This window comes from Gracilinanus agilis, chromosome 1, assembly GCF_016433145.1.
Source record: "Gracilinanus agilis isolate LMUSP501 chromosome 1, AgileGrace, whole genome shotgun sequence".
NCBI lineage: Eukaryota > Metazoa > Chordata > Mammalia > Didelphimorphia > Didelphidae > Gracilinanus > Gracilinanus agilis.
Genome location: NC_058130.1, coordinates 283,838,790 through 283,861,193, shown reverse-complemented (window position 1 = coordinate 283,861,193; position 22,404 = coordinate 283,838,790). Strand labels below are relative to the sequence as shown.

General features: G+C 35.0%; 1 protein-coding gene across 1 annotated transcript in view; it reads right to left on the bottom strand.

Annotated features, from left to right (window-relative positions):
• The window catches only part of SLC12A2 (solute carrier family 12 member 2), a 151,885-nt gene that overhangs the window by 26,127 nt on the left and 103,354 nt on the right, over nucleotides 1-22,404 (bottom strand). Inside the window, exons 11-18 of the mRNA XM_044680018.1 lie at nucleotides 21,902-22,009; nucleotides 20,700-20,823; nucleotides 18,920-19,021; nucleotides 16,159-16,314; nucleotides 14,167-14,266; nucleotides 6,810-6,921; nucleotides 3,567-3,707; nucleotides 878-984 (exon numbers count right to left, since the gene is read on the bottom strand). Of these exons, the coding sequence (XP_044535953.1) occupies nucleotides 878-984; nucleotides 3,567-3,707; nucleotides 6,810-6,921; nucleotides 14,167-14,266; nucleotides 16,159-16,314; nucleotides 18,920-19,021; nucleotides 20,700-20,823; nucleotides 21,902-22,009 (950 nt within the window). The remainder of the gene's footprint in view (nucleotides 1-877; nucleotides 985-3,566; nucleotides 3,708-6,809; nucleotides 6,922-14,166; nucleotides 14,267-16,158; nucleotides 16,315-18,919; nucleotides 19,022-20,699; nucleotides 20,824-21,901; nucleotides 22,010-22,404) is intronic.

The window sequence follows — 22,404 nt, the reverse complement described above, 5'->3', positions numbered from 1 at the left end:
TATGAGACTGGAATGGGCTATCTGAGATAAAAATCTGAGATTCCTCTTTTGACTCCTTTTCATAATTCACATCTTTCTTATATAGTCTTATTGAAAAAGCTTTGGGCTCTCGGTAATCCAGCAGGAGGAGGGTTAACACTGTTCCCGTTTGGCCAGGAATGCAGCTGCCTGGTACAGCCAAGGCCAAACCCTTAGCAGGGGCATTTTGTCCAGAATTAAAATAAAATAATGAGTCTCAAAAACACTGTTTAATACCATCAAGGCTGAGAAATTCAGGGGCTTTCCGTCCTAACAAAATGTCCCAGACTCCACTTAATGATAACATATATAGTTGATAGTTTAGCATAGATTTTATCTATACCTTGAAGCTTCTAAGGCTTTTGTTTTGACTATGGTAAAAATACTGTTCTCTGTAATTGTGGGAAACTTTCTTGGGCTTTTTTTGGGGGAAGGGGATCTTTAACTTTCTATATAATAAACTGGTGACTCCATAGTACCTCGGAGCACTTTGCGCTAACAAGCCGTGCTTCCAAATCTGTTTTGTTCTTTACATCTGATGACCACCCTAGGCCACTCGGATAAGTCTCTGGTTATAGAGTAGGATCTCTATACTTCTGTTAATGCAGACTGGAATGTGCTTGGCAATTAACCATCTTAAATAGCTGCCAAGGTAACAGAGACGTTAATCCCAGGGTCACACAGCCATTATTTGTCAGAAGAGGAATTTAATGCAGTTCTTCTGACTAAGGCTGTGTCTCTATTTACTATGCCATGTTTACTTTCAGAAAGCAGTATTATTGTTCTTTAAATATCAATGATAGTTTCCAAATATCATGTCTTAACAGACCAGCTACTAAAATAAAAATCTTGTACTCACTGAAATATATTAATATATGTATCCACATCCCTCATATCAGTTTGTAGCCAATCTTTCTTAAACCCAAGAACAAGTGTGTTTGGTTTCATTCGACCAAGACCAGCAGCCTAAAATACAAGATAAAATTGAAAGAAATGTATTTTAACATTTAATTATATGATGAAAAATCTATTACATTATTTTGTCTCTTTTGCCTCCCACTTCACCTGAAAACTGACCACTGTGATTTTGTACTCTCAATTCCTCAGTCTTTTATAGTCCTTTGGTTACTATAAAAATTATCTTTTGCAGAACACATCTTAAAAAAACAAACAAACAACACATCATTCTGTCTGGTTCAAAAAGGATGGGTATTGCCTGGTACTAAGAATTTCAAACTTTCAAACTCTTTTGTCTGTTCTTAAATGTCCTGTAACTATCCTCTGCTCCCCCTTTTAAAATTAATTCCATTTCTTATTATTTCCCAGAATTACTTGAACAGAGTGATTCTCTGTTAATAACCAAACCTGCTAAGTTAACATGTCTATGAACATGATTTTCTCATTCTTATCTCCATTCCTTAGCCTTTCCATAGCTTAACATATCTTCTTTACTCACTAACTGTTAAAATTTTGGTTTCCTTCAAAGTAGTTGGCTCATTTATTCTACTAACTGTATCCAAATGAATTCCTTCTCAAGTTGACTATTCTTTTATCATGATAAAAAGATCAAAGGGCTAAAAGACAGATCATCTGTGTCTATTTCTTGGTCTTTCGATAGATACCTATATAATCTCTTAACAAGCCTTATTTTTGGTTTCCTCATTTATAAACTGGGGATAGCATCTTTACCCTACTTCAATCATAAGGAATAGTTGAAATATTAAACATGAGAGCCTTTTGTACTATGCTTCCAATTTACAAGACGGAAGGTAGGATACTTTACATTATTTAAGTTATATATTCTATACTCCAAACTAGAGAGTCTATGACAATAAGATAGCCTTGCACATAACAAATGTTATAGAACTTAAGTATTTATATTCTGGGAAGTAGACAAATGCCTGCCAGAGCTCTTAAAAAGTGTTGGTGTGAAACAACAAAGTCTAACTGGTACTTTGTAATACCTGCCTGTTCAAAATAGCTGTGTTGCTTCTGTCACCATAATCTAAGCAAACCCTTGTTTTATCCATTTAATTTTTCCTTTGCAGCTGCTAAGCTGATTAGCCAGGGCTCTCACTGAGGAAGCCTAGTAGCTTCAGGACTTGATTCAAATCAGTACAATACTATCTGAAAACTGAAACATCTACAATATTTTACCCTCTCCTTTTGGATGTGGCAAAGGATATATACTTCATGATAGGAGTGTATGTCTACCTTAATATTAATACAATCAATGAAGAAAGATAACTTCATATCATTATCAGCTAAGAAATCTTTCTGATCCCAACTTATGCAAGAACAATGCCTTTATATGGGATATTTTAATTATATAGTATCTTCTATTTTCTACTCTTTTCTACTAGTAATGGTTTGCTGTATTGAGTGGGACAAAAAACCAATTCAGGAAGTATAGAGTCTATACTGTGTGTGTGTGTGTGTGTGTGTGTGTGTGTGTGTGTGTGTACACTATTGTTGCAGTAAAGATTCAGTTAAGATAAATCTTTAGTGGACCTACTTAGTACAGAGTTGCACGATTTTTATTTAACCTTTTATATTATACTACATTAGAAATCCTGTCTTCCCCTCCTGGCACTTATGAATATCCACTCTTCAAGATCATAAATATGAACTAAATTTATCTTGTTATCCAAAATAATAAATAAACATTTTTCTTTAGAAATGAAAATGAGATTTTTGGAATGATTCAGATAGCTTACAAACTTTTCAGGGGCTGACCAGAGAAGCACAAACATATATGCTTTTCTTTTCTCTTCAGACATTTTCCTATAGCAAAGAGGCTTTTGAAATGATTCCACTGATTCTTAAAAAAAAAAAAAAAAGCAAAAGCGATTCTAACTCCACCACAAGATTGAGTACTCACCGATAAGTTCGCAAACAAGGGTTTGTTCCAAAAACTGAAATGGGTACTTCTAAATTTAGCAACATGGAATGACCAAGCAAAGAAATCTAATGTAACTAAAGGTGGGGACTAACTTTACTGAATGACAAAGGGCTGGCCAAATTGACAGCTGACAGTTGATCAAGAGGAAAAGAAAGTGTAGAGCCCTGACAGAATTAATGCCCAGCTGAGACCAGTTTTAATCTTATTGGAAGGAATATTTTGTAAAATGTAGTTTAAGGTAAAATGATCAATTTGACACTGGTTGGTGTTCTGGGTCATTAAGAGAGAAATTAATCTTTGTTACATAAGATGAACTATGCCACCATAGACTCTTATCATCGTCATCATCAGTGAGTGATCCCGATTTCATCTTCTGAACACCACCTGGTAATACATACTGTAATGTAAAAGTTTAAGATTTGGAATCATGAGCTTGAATTTTTGTCCAGGCTTATTGATTCTCAGGGATCCTGGACTGCAATTCCTACATTTAAATAAGGATGAGGTAGACAATCTTTAAGATCCATTCTTAATCTCAAAATCTACAACATCACCTCAATTATCTGGAATAAAATGGCTGTGAACAAAGTACTTTAAAAGGTGGTTGGCATTTAATTCCTTTTGTAAAAGTCATAATATGATTTACCTGCATTAAGTATTGTGCACCATCTCTCAAATCATCAGCATGTACTGGGGCATAAAAAGCCTTCATCTTATTTTTAATAAGCCATCTTTGGTATTTTGTTTGATCAATAGATATTTCTTTCATAGCTTGTCGGCGAGGCCCCTTTAAAATAAAATTAAAAAACAATTATAAATGTCATTAGTCAAATTTAAAATTTCTATTTTCATAAAGAAATTAGACTTTTATATTACTTCAGAATTGTGCTGTTATGAAAATTAAAGTCCATCACAAATTTACTATGAAAAGTCAAGATTTGCAGCAAAATATCCAAAGAAAACATGAGACAGTTGAGACTAAAATGAATTGAAGGGAAAGGATGAAGATTCCATACAGTCTTCCATGTTCTAAATGAAAATGAAATTTAAATGAAAACTCAGGGGAAAAAATCATGAACAGATAATATCATAAAAAGTATGGGGAAAACCTGAACTAATGATTAAGAATTTTCAATGTTAAAGAGTAGACAGAATAATTTGAATTATCTAATACTGGGACTTGAATAGATAAAAATGTGGCCAAGAAGAAGGTATGAATTTATGGTTAAAAAGCAACACAACTTTAGGTCTAAATTCTCATGAACCTACCCTAAAAATACCTCTATTTTCTTCTTCAGAATTTCCTCTACAGGATAAAATGAGCAGCATAGTAGGGAAATTAGCTCTTCTAAATAATTATTCTCAAATAAATAATTATTCTCAACTGTTTTGATACTTGTAGATAATTTATAGTAAAAAAAATTGGTCTAAATATTGATCATATTTTCCACCAACATTTGGCTTATATCAGTAATTTATAATAGCCATAACTTATAATCATGTTATTTTTCACTTTGAGTATGTGTGTGTAGATAATTTCCTTTTTAAAGAGATCTCAATTTAGGAGTATGGCTTCTACATGAATATTATAATATATCAAATCCAAATAAAAGCAAAACAAGGATGGGGGAAAAAACACCCTACAAATATTATATATTCCCCGAGCTTTGGTGGTCAGCTGGGGAAAAGGAACAATAACAGGAGAATGAATTCTGAGGTAAAAAAGCTATTTGTAATTCCCTGTAGTATTCTATGCTCCATCCCCTAGAGCTAACTTTTTTTTTTAACCCTTACCTTCCGTCTTGAAGTTAATACTGTGTATTGGCTCCAAGGCAGAAGAGTGGTAAGGGTAGGCAATGGGGGTCAAGTGACTTGCCCAGGGTCACACAGCTGGGAAGTATCTGAGGCTGGATTTGAACCTAGGACCTCCCGTCTCTAGGCCTGGCTCTCAATCCACTGAGCTACCCAGCTGCCCCCTAGAGCTAACTTTCTTAAAAACAACAACAAAAGTCTTTGCAAGATCCAGGCAGAAAAAAAGATATATTTTATATCTTGGGATAAAAGATGACAAATGGCTTATGAGTAAAATTAAATTCAGGTTTTGACTAAAACTCTTCATTTGGACTAACCCTCATGTAGTAGTGGTTCTCAATAACTTTTATTTCCAAAGTTAGGTAACCTGGCTCCCCAAACAAATTTAGAAATAAATAAAAAATTAGTCCTACACTAGCTGAAAAAAAATCTCATTGCCTTTGATAGCAATTATCTATGGTTAAGAACAATTTTAAAAATCCTAATCCTCAAAAGATTTCATATATATAAAGCGCTTTCTTTTTTGCAGACTATTTCCCTATTTCCTTTCTTTCGGTCTCAAATAGAAATGAAAACTAATTTAAATGTTATATTAACAATAAATTATATTAGTGGAAAATGGGATTGCCCAAAGTCACACCTAAGCTATCATAACAAGATATTCAGAAAACACCATCCTGCAAAATTGTAAGAGCAGGTTTATTAGTTTACTGCTGTGTTAAATGAGTTGCTGACATTCTTTTAATTTGAATTCTCTTTATAACTGATTTAGGAACAAGAGAGCACCTCAAATTCACTGATTTAGAGTATCTCAATTAATTAGTACCCGCCACTTTCCTGTTCCTGTGTAGCTCCCCCAATATTTAAGAGTTAGATCTCTTTGACTCTTCTTTTGGACTTTGACAGGACCATGGCACTTTGATAATGTCAGCCTTTGGAAATAACACTACTTCCAATAATTATCTTAGTCTTAACTGGGATCTATTTTACTACCACAGTTTCAGATTTGAAATGGGAGGCAATTTATCAGATATTCAGCTGTAGTTCAGAGATTAAGGAGAATTATTTTGCTGAATAAGTGGCTACTACCTGCATTATTACATAGTTAAAAAAATATGAACCATAATATTATACTGTGTCAAGATTTAGGCATCAGTAAACCCAAGTTTGCCACAATAGTTTCATAAGAGAGTTGGCCATAAGAGCTACTAGCAAGAATAGCAAAAAATTTAGGTTCTTATTTCTAACAAATAATGGAAACAAGGAGAATTCTGCAGTGACCTACATGGAGTGAATGATTTTTGTTTTTTGATTTCTCCATCATGCCTTCATGCCCTGGGAAATTCATTATTATCCTGCCACATTGAATAAACCTTGGTACTCACCATCTTTTTAATACCCTCTCACCTTTCTGACTAGAGAGCAGGGACTGACTTTACTTTTAATTTTCCATGTGTGTCCCAACCCAGTGTTAGTATAGTGCCTTGGTACATGACAGATGCTTAATAAATGTTTACTGACTGACTGGTTTTCTGCTATAGCTAATTAGCTTTAAAAAAAAAAAACCCTTACCTTCTGTCTTAGAATCAATACTGAATATTAGTTCCAAGGCAGAAGAACAGTAAGGGCTAGTTACACTCTTACAAGAGGAAGCAAAAGTGCCTAAGGAAAGCCTCTTTACTTGGTAGGTTATAAGAGAGATGCAGTGCTCAACTGGAAAATCTTAAAGACTTCAACATAAAGTCTAAGAAGATAAAATACCTAAGAGTTTAGAAGAGAATTCTTATCTATATAGAGAGGTAGGAGAATAGAAGACAGTAACCAGAAAAGAAATACAATAAGAAGGACTGAACACTTTATAGCTAAACAGCAGACATAAAACTTTTCCCAAAGGGGAGGGCACTAAACATTCTGAAATAGAGATAATTTAAGGTAACAAACTTTACTTTAAAGAAATAATATCCATGAAACAGTACCTTATCAGGACAGTTCACTTCTAACAAGTCATATTATACAGTATCACAATAAACAATGGCAAAAAAAAATTGTAACACAGGAAAAAAAAATAAACACTTACCATATGTACATGACCACAGACCATCAAACCAACATTTTTTGTAAAAGCATGAACAAGATGAAGCAAAGCTGGACGTGAGTTTGGAGAACCTGTCATAACAAGACACTGAGGCCTAATGTAAGATTAAGAAAGAAAAACAAAAAATTAGAAAGTCTTGGGCTTTCTGTATTGATTAATGGCACGATCTTATTTTCAATTGTTTTCTGTAAGATGTAACTACATTTCTGCATTGCTGTCCTGAGGTCCAAAGCTCTTACATGTGATCACTTTATAGCAAGGTCTAACAGAAATCCCTTTTGATGGAATATAGCTATTGGAATTTTATGCTCAAGCTATTTCTTCTCAGATTAGATACAATTTTAATCAAATGAAAAGGAGATATAGGATTTTACCACTTGAGTAGTGTTGTTCCGAGAAAGATTATTTTCTATTTCGATTTTAATTTCCAATTCTTATAGTACTTTAAATACTAAAATTAAATATTCTTTGCAGATTTCAAAAACAAATGGAAGAAAAGGTTCTGAAACCTAACTTTCATCCATGTTCCCAAGTATGGATTTCTTCTAATTTATCCAAAAAAAAATAATTTTTTTTGTTTTTGCATTCTCAAGATAAAATGTCCAGGTAGTTTTATTAGCATCTTTGAGATCTGGAATTAAATGGCGTTAACTAACAAAAAATAAAGGGAAAAAAGTCTGACAACATATGAAAAGGAAGAATTACCTTTTCATTTGGTAAATGCTCAGTACAAACAGAAAATTAGTATAAATGCAAGTATTTTGCTGGTTTTCTAGGAAATCTGTTGAAAGGTAAATTTACTAAATTTACTTTTGTACATGAAATATCACTAAGTGTAGTGGTGGTGTGGCTTTCAATCCTTTATGGAATGTATACACATGAATACACGCACACATATACACAATGTCCAAAAAGGACATTTTATATAGTAAAATTGGTTTACTCTATATATACTGTTTTATTTAATCTTTTAAAAAAATTCTGAAATACTTCTGAAATAAATGAAGAAACTAAGGCTTGGGAAGCTTAATGATTTGCTTAAGGACAGCTAGTGAAAGGGGTTATGAATCTAGGTCTCAACTGACTCAAACTCCAATAACTTATATATAACATGCAACACATTATAACATGCAACACATTTCTTATTGATGGCTAATCAATTAATCAACAAGCATTCATTAAGCACTTACTATATTACAAAGTAGTGTACCAAGGGCTGGGAATATAAAGGCAAAAGCAATTTTATACATATAAATATTTACAAAGTATCTATCAAATAGATACAAAGTTAACTTTAGAGGAAAGGCACAAGTAGCTGGGAGTTGGAATGAGGGGAGTTAAGGAATATAGCATGAAGTAGCTCTTGAGAGAAGTTTTAAAAGAAATCAATGATTCTAAGAGGCAGAGGTGAGAAGGAAGAGCCTATCAGACACGAAGAGAGGAAACAGAATATCATATGTAAGAATAATAAGAGAAGACAATATGGCTGGACCATGGAGTATGTGAAGGGCAGGAATGTATTTAAAAGGCTAGAAAAGCAGAAATGGGTCAGCTTGTGAAGAACTTAAAATGCCAATATTTGATTCTAGAAATAATAGGGAGCTATTGGCATTTATTGAGTAACAGGGTAACATAGGAATGCCACTTTGGAGTGACTTCTTTCTCTGAGGAAATTCAAATAAAACTACTGCAGCAGCCTAGGTTGAGAAGAGATAAGGTCTGACTTAAGAATGGAGAAAATGGGAAGGAACATGTCATGGAGACAGACACAAGACTGGGCAATTGATTAGAAATATGTGATAAGAATGAGGAGTTAAAGGTGACACTGAGGTTGGAACCTGAATGACTTCCTAGTCATCGTTTAAGGAGAAAAGTTAGGAAGAAGGGTGAACTAGAGGCCAGGTGTATGTGAAGAGTTCCAACTATGGAGATGTTGAGTTTAAGATGTTCATTTAAAAATGTCTAACAGGTATTTTTTTGATGTGAAAGAGAGGCCCAGGGGAAGAGTGAGGCTGAATATATCTGTAATTTTTCTGTATAACTGAACCTATGAGAGTAGATGACATGGGAGAATGGAAAGAGAGAAGAGGATTCTGGACAGAGTTTTGAGGGAACAAGCCACTGATTTAGTAAAGCAGACTAAGATAGTAGTTAGATGAACCATTAGAAAGCACTGTAGCAAAAAGCAGAGTGCCATCACCATTGAGAAGAGACATTTATATTTGGCAATTAAAACATCATAGGTAAATTTGGAGAGGGTAGTTTCAGTTGAAAGATGAGATTGGAAGCCATACTGCAAAGATCTAAAAAGAGTTAAGAGGAAAAAAGTGAAGGAACAGAGTACAGGTGGCTTTTTAAACTACAACATATACTATATATACTCTAACCCTCTTCTATTGCTCAAGCCACAATTCTTAGATGCTTTGTTCTGCTTGGAACCTGACTCCTCAAAGTGTCATTATTATGCCTCACATACCTTCTTTTCTTTGCCTTTTTCCTCACTCTGTTTCCATGACTAGAGACCCCTTTGGCCCTCATGACATAACATCATTTATAGTAAGATAAAATGAGATTTCCTAAGAGGAATTGCAACAGAGCAAACAGGTCTTTTGAATACTATCATGTATTTGAATGTAATATTTTATTCTGTGCATTTGAAAGTTCTTTTAACTATAAAGCCAGAAAGACCATAGAGAAGTACTAGCCCAAACTCCTAATTTTACATATAAGGAAACTAAATACACAGCATCATTTTCCTGGTAGAGACAGATCATCATCACCTCACTCCTGGACTACTGCCATATTCTGCTGGTTGATCTTTTTTGAGTCTCCCCTTACTCCAAACCTTGTCTTTCATTCAGATATCAAACTGATATTCCTAGTAACCACAGGCCACTCCTCATTCTCAACCTCCCCCAACTTCACCTAACCAATAAATTCCAGTGGATACCTATTACATTTCCAGTTTTCTTATACCTTACTCCTTGCTTTCTCCCATGTACTCCTTTAAATCCAATAATATGGCTCTCCTTGAATAAGACACTCTTCCTCTCTCCAGATTCCATATATTTTTAGTGGCTGCTTCTCTTCCCTCAAATCCTCTCCCTACTTTAGCTCCATTTTCCTGGCTTCCTTTAAGAGTTTAAGTTAACTCTTTCCATGTAATGATTATCTCCAATTTATCCTGTTTATCTTGACTGTACAAAGTTCTTTGTATGTCAACCTGTTAGACTTGAGCCCTTTGAGAGCAGAGAGTATTTCTTTTTTTCTTTTTTTGCCTTTCTTTATTTCCTCAGTCTTTTGCACAGTGCCCTAGCATTTTATCATTCTTAATCAGTGTTTGCGACTATTAGTTCAAGGTCATACAACTAGTTAAGTCAAAGAGCCAGGATTCTCTTTCTTCTGATTGTTCGGCTAGAGTCTACTATATTACCCTAGACCAGTGATAGTATGCCTATGGCACATGTGCCAAAGATGGCCCTCAGAGTGCTCTCTGTTGGGCATGTACACCCCCCTCCTCCACCCCACCCCCCACCTCCTTAGAGTTTGTTTCTATAAAGGCAGTGGAGTGGAACTGCTCCTCTTCCCCTCTCCACTGTGCCTGAAGACATTTTTTCACATCCCCTGCCCCTCTGCCTAGCAGCCCAATAGGAGCTCACGGTGGGTAAGGCGGGTAGCTCACAAGAGGCAGAGCTAGAGTGGAGCAGAGTACTTGAGCCCCTCCCCTCCCCCTCTCTACACTTCCTGAGGACATTCCTCACTTCACCCACCCCTCCATCCAGCAACCCAGTGGGAGTGTTTCTTCCTTCCCCTGTGGAGGGGAGGCAGAGGCAAGTCCAGTATTTTGTGGGGAAGCAGGGTACAGCACAAAGTCTCTAAAAAGTTTGCTATCACTGACCTAGAGTCTATTGTCTCGTGTCTGGATAAACTAAAAAAAGTACCTTGATACTAAAAACACAATCAATTATTTCATTCTTCACTCAATTTTTTGTTCATTTGAAATGATAACTGATTCAAGCACAAAATAATCCTCACAATTCATTTATCATTATTCCTTGTAGATCCAAGTTCCTCAGTCTCTATGACAAAAGATGTATCTGTCTATGCCAACAAATTCATCACAGGATCCAAGCACTAAACCAAACAAAATAAGCAGTGTTTTCACTTAGATCATCAGCTAAAAAAATCCCAACACATAATGAATTCTTTGAAGCACTGTGTACATCTAAAGTATCAGTTTTTCCATAGTTGCTATAGATAAGTACAAAGTTATTTAAAGCAAATTAGAAAGAACACTTCTGGTATTTTAAGGTGACAAGAAACATTTTAAAATGTCAAGTGTATTTTCAACAATCCTTTAGCTAGCCTTAAAGTAGCAAACACTTCAGACTGGGTAGATTTTTTATTTTTTGTTTTTCAAATAAAGGGAGTTTAGGATCTAGATAGAGTACTCAGTTAAGTTTGGCTGCTATAAAGGGAACACCACTGCTTTCATCAAGTATTTGAAGGACTATAATATGGAAGAAGAATTAAGACTTGTTAGGTTTGGCATTTGAGGGTAAATGAGGCAATGAGAAACTGCTCAGAGTTCAAGTTAAATATTTCCTAATAATTAAAGTTATTCCAAAGTGGAATAGACTATCTCAAGGGATGGTAGATGTCCTATTAACATAGACTTTCAAGTAGTGGCTAGATGACCATTTGTTCAGTGTGTTATAGTAGAAATCCCCTTCCAGTAGAACCAGGCTGCAGCACCCACCAAAGGTGAATAAATCCCCACCTAGCTTCTAGGCAGGATTAGGGTGAAGGAGGTCCACAACCATACCCAATTTAGAATGATGTGATAATAAGATTAAATCTACCCTGCCCATCTTTAGATTTAATCACCAAAGATGAAAACATCCACTTAACTCACAAGTTGAATAGTCTGTGACCCACATGTGCTAGAGTGAGTGACGAATCAGAATTTACTGACTGCCTCCTGGGCAGTTCTGAGAAAAGCGTCTGTTGTGATTGGACACAGGACCTCCCATCTGCAGGTCTGGTTCTCTATCCATTGAGCTACCTTGGTACCACTTTTCCTTTTATCTCAAAATCTTCTTCTATCAAGTCATTCTCTCCTTTTCTCTAGTCTCTGATATTGAAGGGGCCCTTCCCCTTGCCAAAGCCAACCACTCCATATGAACCTGATTCCTGTATATTCTCTAACAGACCAGACAGCTTTATCAATGATCTATCCTCTACCCTTCATCTTTAAACTCTCTCTTTTTATTCTTTTTCCTTAAAACATGTAAATCCCTTTCCCAAACTTAAGCAAACAACCTACAAAGCCTAGATGATCATCTAAAAAACAAATTTATACACTAGCCTCAGTTCTCTTTCTTCTTCTACTGCTGCATTTGACATTACAGGCCAATTTACACCTCCCAGATATTCTTTCCTCTTTGGGTTTTTTGTGACATTACTCTCTCCTGGTTCTCCTTCCTATAAGACCATTCTATCCCAGTTTCATTTGCACGTACATCATCATCTAGATTAAAACCCTGTGAATGTTCTCCAAGGTGATACTTTTTCTCTTTTCCGTTTCTCCCTCTCTTCTCTCACCTCAATCTATAGTTTTCAACTCTAGGCAAGTAACTCATAGATCTCAGTATTCAGCCTGAGTCTTTCCCATATACTCAAATGTTTACTGTAGATTCAAACTGAAAATGGTTGTGATGGAAGTTTCTCTAACTCAACACAACCAAAATAGAAAACTCATTATCTTTCCTCTAAAATTTTCCAGTTCTGTCAGACACCATCATATTTTAATGGGTTTTAAAGTATGGGCAAAAAAAAAATTTTTTTTTTAAGATTCTAGTTTTTAGATAAACAGATGTTTCTCATATGACACCTATTCCCCAGTCAATAAGAACCTTTCAAGAAAGGTATGTTTGATTCTTTCATCTGTTTAAGTGTAAAATAACAGATTTTAATAATAAAAATAAGCAGAATAATTATAAATAAGAAAACAAGAAAAATAATTAATAAATAAAATAATAATGAACATAATTAGTAAATGAAAGAAAGTTGGTGAAGAAATAAAGGAATGAAACATAAAAATGTTTATGTTTCTAGAAGACATCTGAAGAAAAGAATGACTAATATATAAATACAACCATGTGATAATTTTTTAAAGAAATAATTCACCTGAAATTTTAAAATCAATTAAAATCAAACAAAAATTTAAGATCTCAACATAAGTAGAAACCTGGGGTTGTAAAATTAAAAATAATTATTCTATCATCAATCTGATTTTTTAAAATGATCAGTCACAAGTCTAATTTGAGACCAATGTAGACATCAATATTGTATTTATGGTATTATTTCTTTGTAATTCTTCCAGTAATGAAATCTAAGTAATTATCAGAAGCAGCAAACTAGAAAGAACTCAAGATATCAATGACATCCATAAACAATATACCAAAAAAATAGTAAGGATTAAAAAAACCAGGAGCAACAACAAATTAAAGTATATGCTCCCTCTTCCAGTCCTATAGTTCTAAATCTGAATGCTAAGTAAGGCATTAGGCATTAATGATAAGGCATTAATCCTTATCCATGCCTATGTATACTGCTGTGATAAATTATACAAGAGAAGTTTTTATTCAGTTGTTTTTAGTCATGTCTGACTCTTCATGACCCCATTTAGGGTTTTCTTATCAAAGATACTCAAGTGATTTGCTATTTCCTCCTCCAGCTCATTTTACAGATGAGGAAATTGAGACACTTTCCCAGGATGATACCGCTAGTTTTAATATTTTTGATGTCAGACTTTAATTCAAGAAGATGAATCTTCCTAACCCTAGACCTGGCTCTCTATCTATTGTACCACCTAGATGGCCCAAGAACACCTAAAATAAGAAATAATCACAAATAAATGTAGTGACAAAGGCATTATAAACTTAATAGGAGGTGATCATTAATTAAAGTCATAATTAAAGAAGTTTCCCAATTATTTTCAAGTTCCTACTTTCAGAAAGTCTTCAAACACTAGAGACAAATGACCTTTGTAATGGATGTTAATGAAATATCCAATAATTACGAACATTCCAAAAAGAGAGAAGTAAATTAACTTCTGATTGAATTTGTAATGATTGCTAGACTAGCTAAATTCTAGGCCTACTGACTTTTGCCTGAAGTGATGAGAAAACTATATTGCTGCTCACAAGAAATGATGACATCCAAAGGACATTAAAAAAACAACAACAAACAATCAAGCATCCATTACAACAATAGCAAAGAGCTGCAGGGAGTTAGGACAAGTCATCATGTGATTATATGACACTGAATAGTTTACCTGAAGTTCTTCACGTGATCTTCTACACCAGAAAGACGAATTGAGTGCTGCAATGCACTCAGATAAGTCAGGGCTTGTGTGGAAGATCCCCAGTTCACATCTGCGGTAAGACATAATTGTTACCAACCTAAGAGTTTGAGGGGGAAAAGCTTCTTCAGATTTTAATTGTTCTTTCTTTAAATCTTTCACTAGAAATCCTTCTTGGATATCATATTGTGGTATGGAGGTAATCGTAGTTCACTTATGACCAGATCTAACAAATGGCTCTCTTTTGGTGGCCTACCTTCCACGTAAGCTTTCTGAGGTTCACAACCAGACGGCTGGTCACCATAGAACATTTTTTGGGGGGTGGGGACAGGCATAGAACTTTGAGCAATGTCAAGAAGGAAGACTCACACCCATGAAATCCCAGACATATATGTTTATGTGCATGTACATATGGGAGTGGATTCATTTATGTATTTATGGGTATATGTACATATGTATTTGGTGAGCATATATTGAAGTGAACTCAAAAAGGCATTTTCACTTACATAAATTAAAGATATCTTAATCATTGTTTTAAAAAAATAGTCTCAAAGCCTTAAAAACGGCTACAATCCATAGCAGTTATAATATACAGCATACAAAAAAAAAATCTGTACTTTTTAGACATTTAGTTTGGTTGTATTGGCAATTTGGATTTCTTAAGTTTTTGAACATTAATGAATATTCTAGGTGTTCACTACTTTCTATTGTTTTGATGTGATATTTTAAGATATTTCTGTGAAAATATGGCTTAAATAAACTGCATAATTGATGAATATTTTAAAGATTAACAGCCAAAGAAAACAAACTCTGGAGAGCTGTTTATAATTACCTAGTCTTATATTTTTTGTTGCTTCATTTCTAGAGCCAATATTGTAATCTAGATCTCTATTTTACATTTAGATTATGATGATAGCCTCTCAGTTTTAATTCTGCTTCTAGTCTTTTCCTTCTATTGACTCCTTTCTTTACATAATTGCCAAAACAACCTCTCTAACAGGGATAGATCTGTTTCAAGAATATTGGGAACTCTTGGATGAGGAAACTCCCTTTCCGAATGCAGGCCATGATCTTCTAGTTTATAATCTTATAGAGCTGCAAAGCCTGGTGGGAGGGCAACTGACTTGCCCATGGCACATTTGCCCCATGTAAGTCAAGAGTTAAGACTGGAATCCAGGCCAGTTCTCTGCTACATGATATTTGTCTTTGCTGTTATTAAATAAATTTATTTATACAATTTCTTCCCTAGCGCAGTCCCTTTACTCTAACCAGGTTAACATATCCCTCTCCATAGATCTGGCTCTATACTTTTGTTCCCAATGGTATTCTTACAACCTGCTATTTCTTCACCAATAGAGTTCTATCACTGTTTTTGAGATCTGGCTCAAGGTTAGTTTTTCCTATTCAGTAACTACATCTCTTTCTGAGGACTTCCAAGTTGTGTGCCATTAGAATTTAATTATGAAGTTTAAACTACTTGAAAATGCTTTTAATATGATCTTATAACTGTTCGTGTGTGTATGTATGTGTGTGTGTGTGTGTGTGTGTGTGTGTGTGTGTGTGTGTGTGTGTTAGCAAGAGAGAGAGAGTGCGAGTTGGGAATGTATGTAGCATAGTAATGGGCACAATGTAGAATATATGCCTGTTGCTCTGAATCACAACAAGTTTACATATGTGCCATAAACTTTTTTTACTGTTTTAAATCTTAAAAAGAAACTTTTTAATAAATCATATAAGATTACATTAAACTATCTTCTGAAAATAAGTCTATTCTGAGTAAATAAATAAAATGACAGCATCAATAGTTGAATTTAAAGTAGCTTTCTTGCTTAAGTGGTTACTTTTATGAAATAGAAACTTCCCTTTGAATGCAAAGCAAATAAATGTAAAATATGATGCTAAGCATAAAGTAATAATAAAGCAAGCAACTTTTTAATCTAAGTATATATCACACAACTTACTAACCTGGTTTTTTGTAGGTAACATAAATGTACAATCCAAGAACTATAACATATGTTAACAATGCAGCCCACCAATTAATGACAAACATCACTATGCAACAGAGAATTGCCCCAATCAGTGAAATCCACATGTTGTAATACTTGAAAGCAGGACGCCAACCTAATAATTAAAAAAAAAAAAAAAAAGGAAATTAAGGCCATATTACTGTACATCTCACATAATCTCCCATTTTGTAATGTTTATTTGAAAAATAAACATTACATTGTTTTCACTTTTTTTGTTGTTTTTTTAACCCGTATCTTCTGTCTTAAGAGTCAATACTGTGTATTGGTTCCAAGGCAGAAGAGTAGTGGAGCTAGGTAATAGGAGTTAAGTGCCTAGGATCACATAGGTAGGAAATGTCTGAGGACAGATTTGATTGTTTATTTTTCTAAGACTCATCCTCCCCCACTATTCACCACAAAAAAACCTTAAATATATATCTGACAACATATGTCCCATTTAACATCAATGATCCACCTTTTCTATTTAGAAGAGGGTCATATACTTTACCACTAGGGGTAGAGGGAAGGGAATAAACATTTCTATAGCACCTACTATGTGTCAAATATTGTGCTAAGCATTTTTAACAAATATTATCTCATTTGATCCTCAGAATAACTCTGAGAAGTGTTATGGAATAAGTAAGCAAAGTTGATAGGGGAGGAATAAAGGATAGCTGAGGTAAGGGATGAATGGGTAATATATAGGAAGGTAAGGGAATGAATGGGAGTATATAGGAGGGGCTGCTCAAACAGGCTAGTCACTGAGGCTAGAGACAGAGAGTACTGTGAGGAAAATAGGCTGGATCCTTCAGGCAGGCAAAGGGTTTCTCTTGTTAATTTCTAAAGTCGAGAAGGCTCTTCCCTGCCAGTGAAACTGAATGTCTGCAGGAAGTCTCAGCTGGGTACTTCCTGCCCAAGATGGATGCCTAGGTTGCCCTCAAGAAATAAAAGGAAAGTAATTTCTTCCCTCTTTAACCTTTGCCTTAGTATTCAGTATAATGATTCACCAGAGGCTTTTGTGTAGATATCAAAAGGGGATTTATTAATGCCAGGGGTAGGCTGAGGGAAAGAGGGTTTTAAGGGTTTTGTAAATGCTGCTAGGGAGAAAGCTGGTGCTGGGGGTAGGGTAACAGGAGAGAGGGTCAGACTGAGAGAGGCTGGCTCTCCCAGTCAGGAAGGTTTTACTGCCCTGAAGTAAAGGTATTTATCAGGTCACTCAATAAGGGGGTAAAACTTGATTTAGGATGTCCTTCTTGCCTACAGAAGCTAAACCCATGATGTCCAACCACCAAACCACCCTTCCTCCCAGGGCCAATGGGGAAATTCAGGGAAATAGCAGGATATAAATGGAGAGGTCCAGAGAAATCAGGCTAGGTCCAAATGCCCCAAAGACAAAAGGCACAGGCACAGGCAAAAGCCAAAAGCCCCAAAGCCAACAGGCAAAAAGCCCCTCAGTTGGAACCTCAGGACTATTTATAGTATCAGGCTCCAACTGTTTTCCTATGAACATTCTAAAACTTCTAGCTGCCAGAGCTGCTACAGTTGATTTGCAAAAGCAAAAAGCTTCTGCTGCAACCCTGCATTACAGAAGTACCATTATCACCATTTTATAACTGAGAAAACAGACAGTGATTTGTTCAAATGGTATCAAGGCTAGATTTGAACTCAATTTACTTCACCCCAGGATCAGAGCTCTATCTACTGTGTCACCTTCTGTAGTCAGATTTATAAATATGTAAGTGAGCAAGTAGATCATGAGAAGGTATGGATCAACAAGTACCTGCCTATCCTGGAAAATTGTTAAAATGGAAAGAAGATTCAATAAATCAAAAAAATAAGAACATAAAAAGCACACCTTCTATATTTCCAATGTTGGAAATCATATTGTGATTTTGTTATTTTAACTGATGAAAATACCTGTCATACACATAAGTAGTCTAATAAATATATAAAACATAAATTCTGAAGCAAAATATAAAAATGGAGAATCCAAACAGCTTCAATATTCATGAGTATAAAATGAAAGACAAAATATTTTTTAAGGAGCTATTTAAATAAAAATATTTAATTTGGAAAATGTCACCAATTTATAATTCAGCTCTATAAAACTAGTATCTTTTTTTAAACACAGCTAAATATATACACATATTATAAGTAGGTATTTAGGTTCAAAAGGTGACAGATAGAAAGCTGAATTCGGTATTTTAGGCAATATTTAAAAGTGAAAATTAAATGTTTAAAAAAAATCTATCAACTGTTAAATTTTGAGATAGTGGAAAGAACACTTTGCTGGGAGACAAGATTTAAAATCCTGAATATGCTACTTACTACCTGTATAATTCTGAGCAGGTCTTGTGTTCTCTAGACCTCTTGCTTTATCTGTAAATTGAGGGGGATTTTTAGATCTCTAAGTTGGCTTCTAGCTCTAAATACTGTGGTTATCTTAATTTAAAATGAAATACAAAAGCTTCTTTTATATACATTTAATCTGCTTTCTAATTACCTAGAACTGGTCTGTATCATTTCTTTGTTATAGTACAAAGCTCTGAATGTTATTTTTTTCTATTAGTATATGTTAATTAGCTACATATTAATTTATATAGAGAGATATGCACACAATTGGCAGGTTAAGTATCTTTTTACAAAATCAACAAATAATACTTTGATTACCAAGTTCTTCATTTAACACATTTTAAAACTTGAAATGGAAAATTACTAACCTGGAGACTTTGCAAGTGAGGCATGGAATACTGAAAAATTAATCAATGCATATGAGGCAAGGAAGAAGTTGGAGATAATTGGAGCAATAACATTCAATTCAGCTGCAAAGAACAACATATAAAGAGGTTAAATTATTTACAGATTTAAATTAACAGTTACTGTTTGAGAGACTCCATTACTGTCAACATGAAATCTGGATGCCTCAATTTTACCCCTACCCTCTGAGAAACCACAGTACCAGGCACACCAGTTTTGGGTTAAACTAGACTTTAAACTGTTTGGGTACCCTAGTGTGGGTGGAATCTGTGGACACAGTCAAAATGTTGAGTGCCTTTATTTGTTTTAGAAGCTTCTCCCATTATATTAAAGTTCTCTCAGGAAGACCCAGATCTTAGTTTGACCCTTTCCTTTGGAATTGTTATAGCTTACTGCAGACCTCTTTGTAGCCTGCTTGCAGTTTGTCTATGCAGGCTTACAGTATCAAGTTCTCTAGAGGATCCTCTAGACCCCCAAGTTCTGTTCCTCTTTGGAGTTGTCATCTAGCGTAGTGTCACTCCCAGCGATAATATCCTGAGAGTCCCAGGGTGTGGACCCTGTAAAAGTTTTGGCACCAGACTCTGAGTAAAAGGCCAAATATTGGAATTATCCCTTGCCTGATTAAAGACTTGGTTTTCCTGACTACTTTGGTAGTTCTGTGCTATTTCCAAGTTAACACTTTTTTGTATAGATGCTTAATTATACTCTATTTGGTTATAACAAAGTTCCAGGGGTTCCATGGTCGATAATAAGATAGGAATTAACACTTCCTAATAACTTAAATTATGGGGCCAAATTGAAGACTCTACATTTCTCAAATCAGGATATAATTTATTTTGGTGAATCCTACAACTACATGAGTTTTATGTACTTCCTTCCTGATAGTGCCTTCTGACAGCAAATAAGACTTGTTTAAGTTGAAACTAGTTATATAGTAAATAGAGATTCTTGTTTATATCCAGATTCAGAAACAAAATAATTATGAGAGTTAAAATATAAAACTCCAAAACTTACATCCATATCAATTTAAATGACTAATGTGAAGATGGGATTAATCCTACTCTATTTTTAGATTAAGTCACCAAAAGTGTAAACACCCCACTTAATTCTTAAGTGGAAGAGGTCTGTGAACCACGTGTGCAAGAGTCGGTTGCAAGAGTGGGTGACAAATCAGAATCGACTGTCTGCTCCCTGGTCAGTCCTAAGCAAAGCCTTTGTTATAACTGGTACATGTGAAATGGGAGGAAGACACAGGAAATGATGAAAGGAATGGTCTTTATAAATTATAAGAACTTCCTGGAAAGCGCTTCTTTGGCCTTGAACTGGGCCTGGAGGAGTTCTGGCTGAGGACCTTGGACTGCTTTATAGTTCTCCTTAAAACTACATGTGGGTGAGTGGAAAAAGGCTGACTCCTTTCCTTAGCTTCCCTGGAGGTACTAGCCTCCAGAGGGGCCTCTTGATTGAGAGGAGGCCTCGTGGCTAAAACCCTTCTTAATTGACTGTTAGGTTCTCCTGCTGGGGTCTCTGGAGCTCTGCTGGAGTAAAGCAAGGGTTTAAACACATAGTCTAGCTCGTTAAGCTAGATCTCTTACTTTGCCCTCTTCTCATTTCTCTACTTTCACTCTTTCCCTATATTTTATAAATAAATTGTTAAAAAATCATTTGGAACTGATATATATTCATTTCCTGGCAACCACCCTTTTGAATATTCAGTTCAACCATAATTTTCCCCTTTATACTAACCAATTAAGATGAATCCAAGTGCAATTAAGAATGTCAGGATATAGCCACGAAGTGGTTCATTGTTCTTCCCGTAACCTTTAGCAAACATCTGGAAAGCTGGGTAGATATTATCCTTACACAGTGCCTAATAAAGAAAGGTAAACATTAAAATAAAAGATAGATTGTGTCAGGGCATTTCCCCAAATAAAAAAGACTCAGATAAATCTATTTTATAAATATACTTTTCTATCTCACCTTATACTTTTAATGATGAAAAGTCCTCTCCTAAAGGTTTGATCAGAGCATATGACTAGGTATAAACCAGTGATGATGAACCATTTGGAGATGTAGAGCCCAAACTGCAACACTCATGCTGCATGTGAACCAACCCCCCCCCACCCCAAACCCCAGACAGTTCTCCTGCTGCTGGGCAGAGGGTGGGTGATGGCAGAAATGCCCTCAGGCACATGTGGAGAGGGAAAAAGGAGCAGTCCCTTCTGGCAGGCATGCCATAGGTTCACCAACATTGGTATAAACAATTCTTTATACTCAAAGTAAAAAAGAGGAGTACCTAAAATACATTCAAGATGGCTAAATGTTTTAGTTGAATGTTAAGAGGTTTCTAGGAAAAAAAATGGCTATAAGAGTTGCATGTAATTTGTATGCCCTTTCTCCCAAAAACAGTTACTCATTTTGTTTGTCATCATCAGTGATACATATATACTACCACCAGAACCAGCTAATTGCAGGTATAAATAGCCTATGACTTCAATGTACTAAAGGCCAATTGGTTACATAAAAACATTGTTCTTAATGCAATTAGAAAACAGTACTGGTTAAAAACAGGTCTTATCCAACAATTAATAGGTGCTTGGTTATTGATATGTTTTAAATAAGGTAGTATTCTAAATCATGTCTATAACTGGTTAGTTTAGTTGGCTGATATATGAATTAGGAAAAGGTCAATTTGCTTTCTTCTGTTGTATGACTAGACTACTCCTAAGCCCTATCAATTATCTCATAAAAATTCACCATTTTTTTCAACAGTCACAAGGAAGCAATATATCATTTGTCCATTAATCTAATTTTTCACAATATGGAATCAGTGTTCAAGTAGGAAAGATATGCATTCTTATTCATCAAATTAGCACATTTTCTATATATTAGTTCAAACTAACCTCTTAATAGAATTATTGTGAATAACCTGATTGTGATTTACTTACCTGAAAGATTTTGGGAGCACTCACAAGAGATGCTAATGCAGAAGACAAGGTGGCAGAGAAAATACCTGCAGAAATCAGAGGTGCAAATCCTGACACCATACTCATTACCTAAAAGCAATAAAACAAAAACAATCTTATCAACAAGTAGATAAACTAAAAAAAATTTTAAAAAAGTATTGTTAGAAACAAAATAGTAGGTACCTCTACATTATTTTAAGAAAAAAGGTAAAGTCAATGGCATTGGCACTATAAAATGGCAGCTAAGGGGCACAGTGCATAGAGCACTAGACTTGGAATCAGAAAGAGCCGAGTTTGAATCCAGCCTCAGACATTTACTAGCTGTGGCTCCCTGGGTAAGTCACTTAAAACTCTGTCCTAGTTTTTTCATTTGTAAAAAAGTATCAAATGAAAAAACTAGGACAGAGCATCTATCTCCTCGAGTTGTTATGAGGTTAAAATGAGATGATTTTTATGAAATGCTTTGCAAAACTTTAAATGACTAC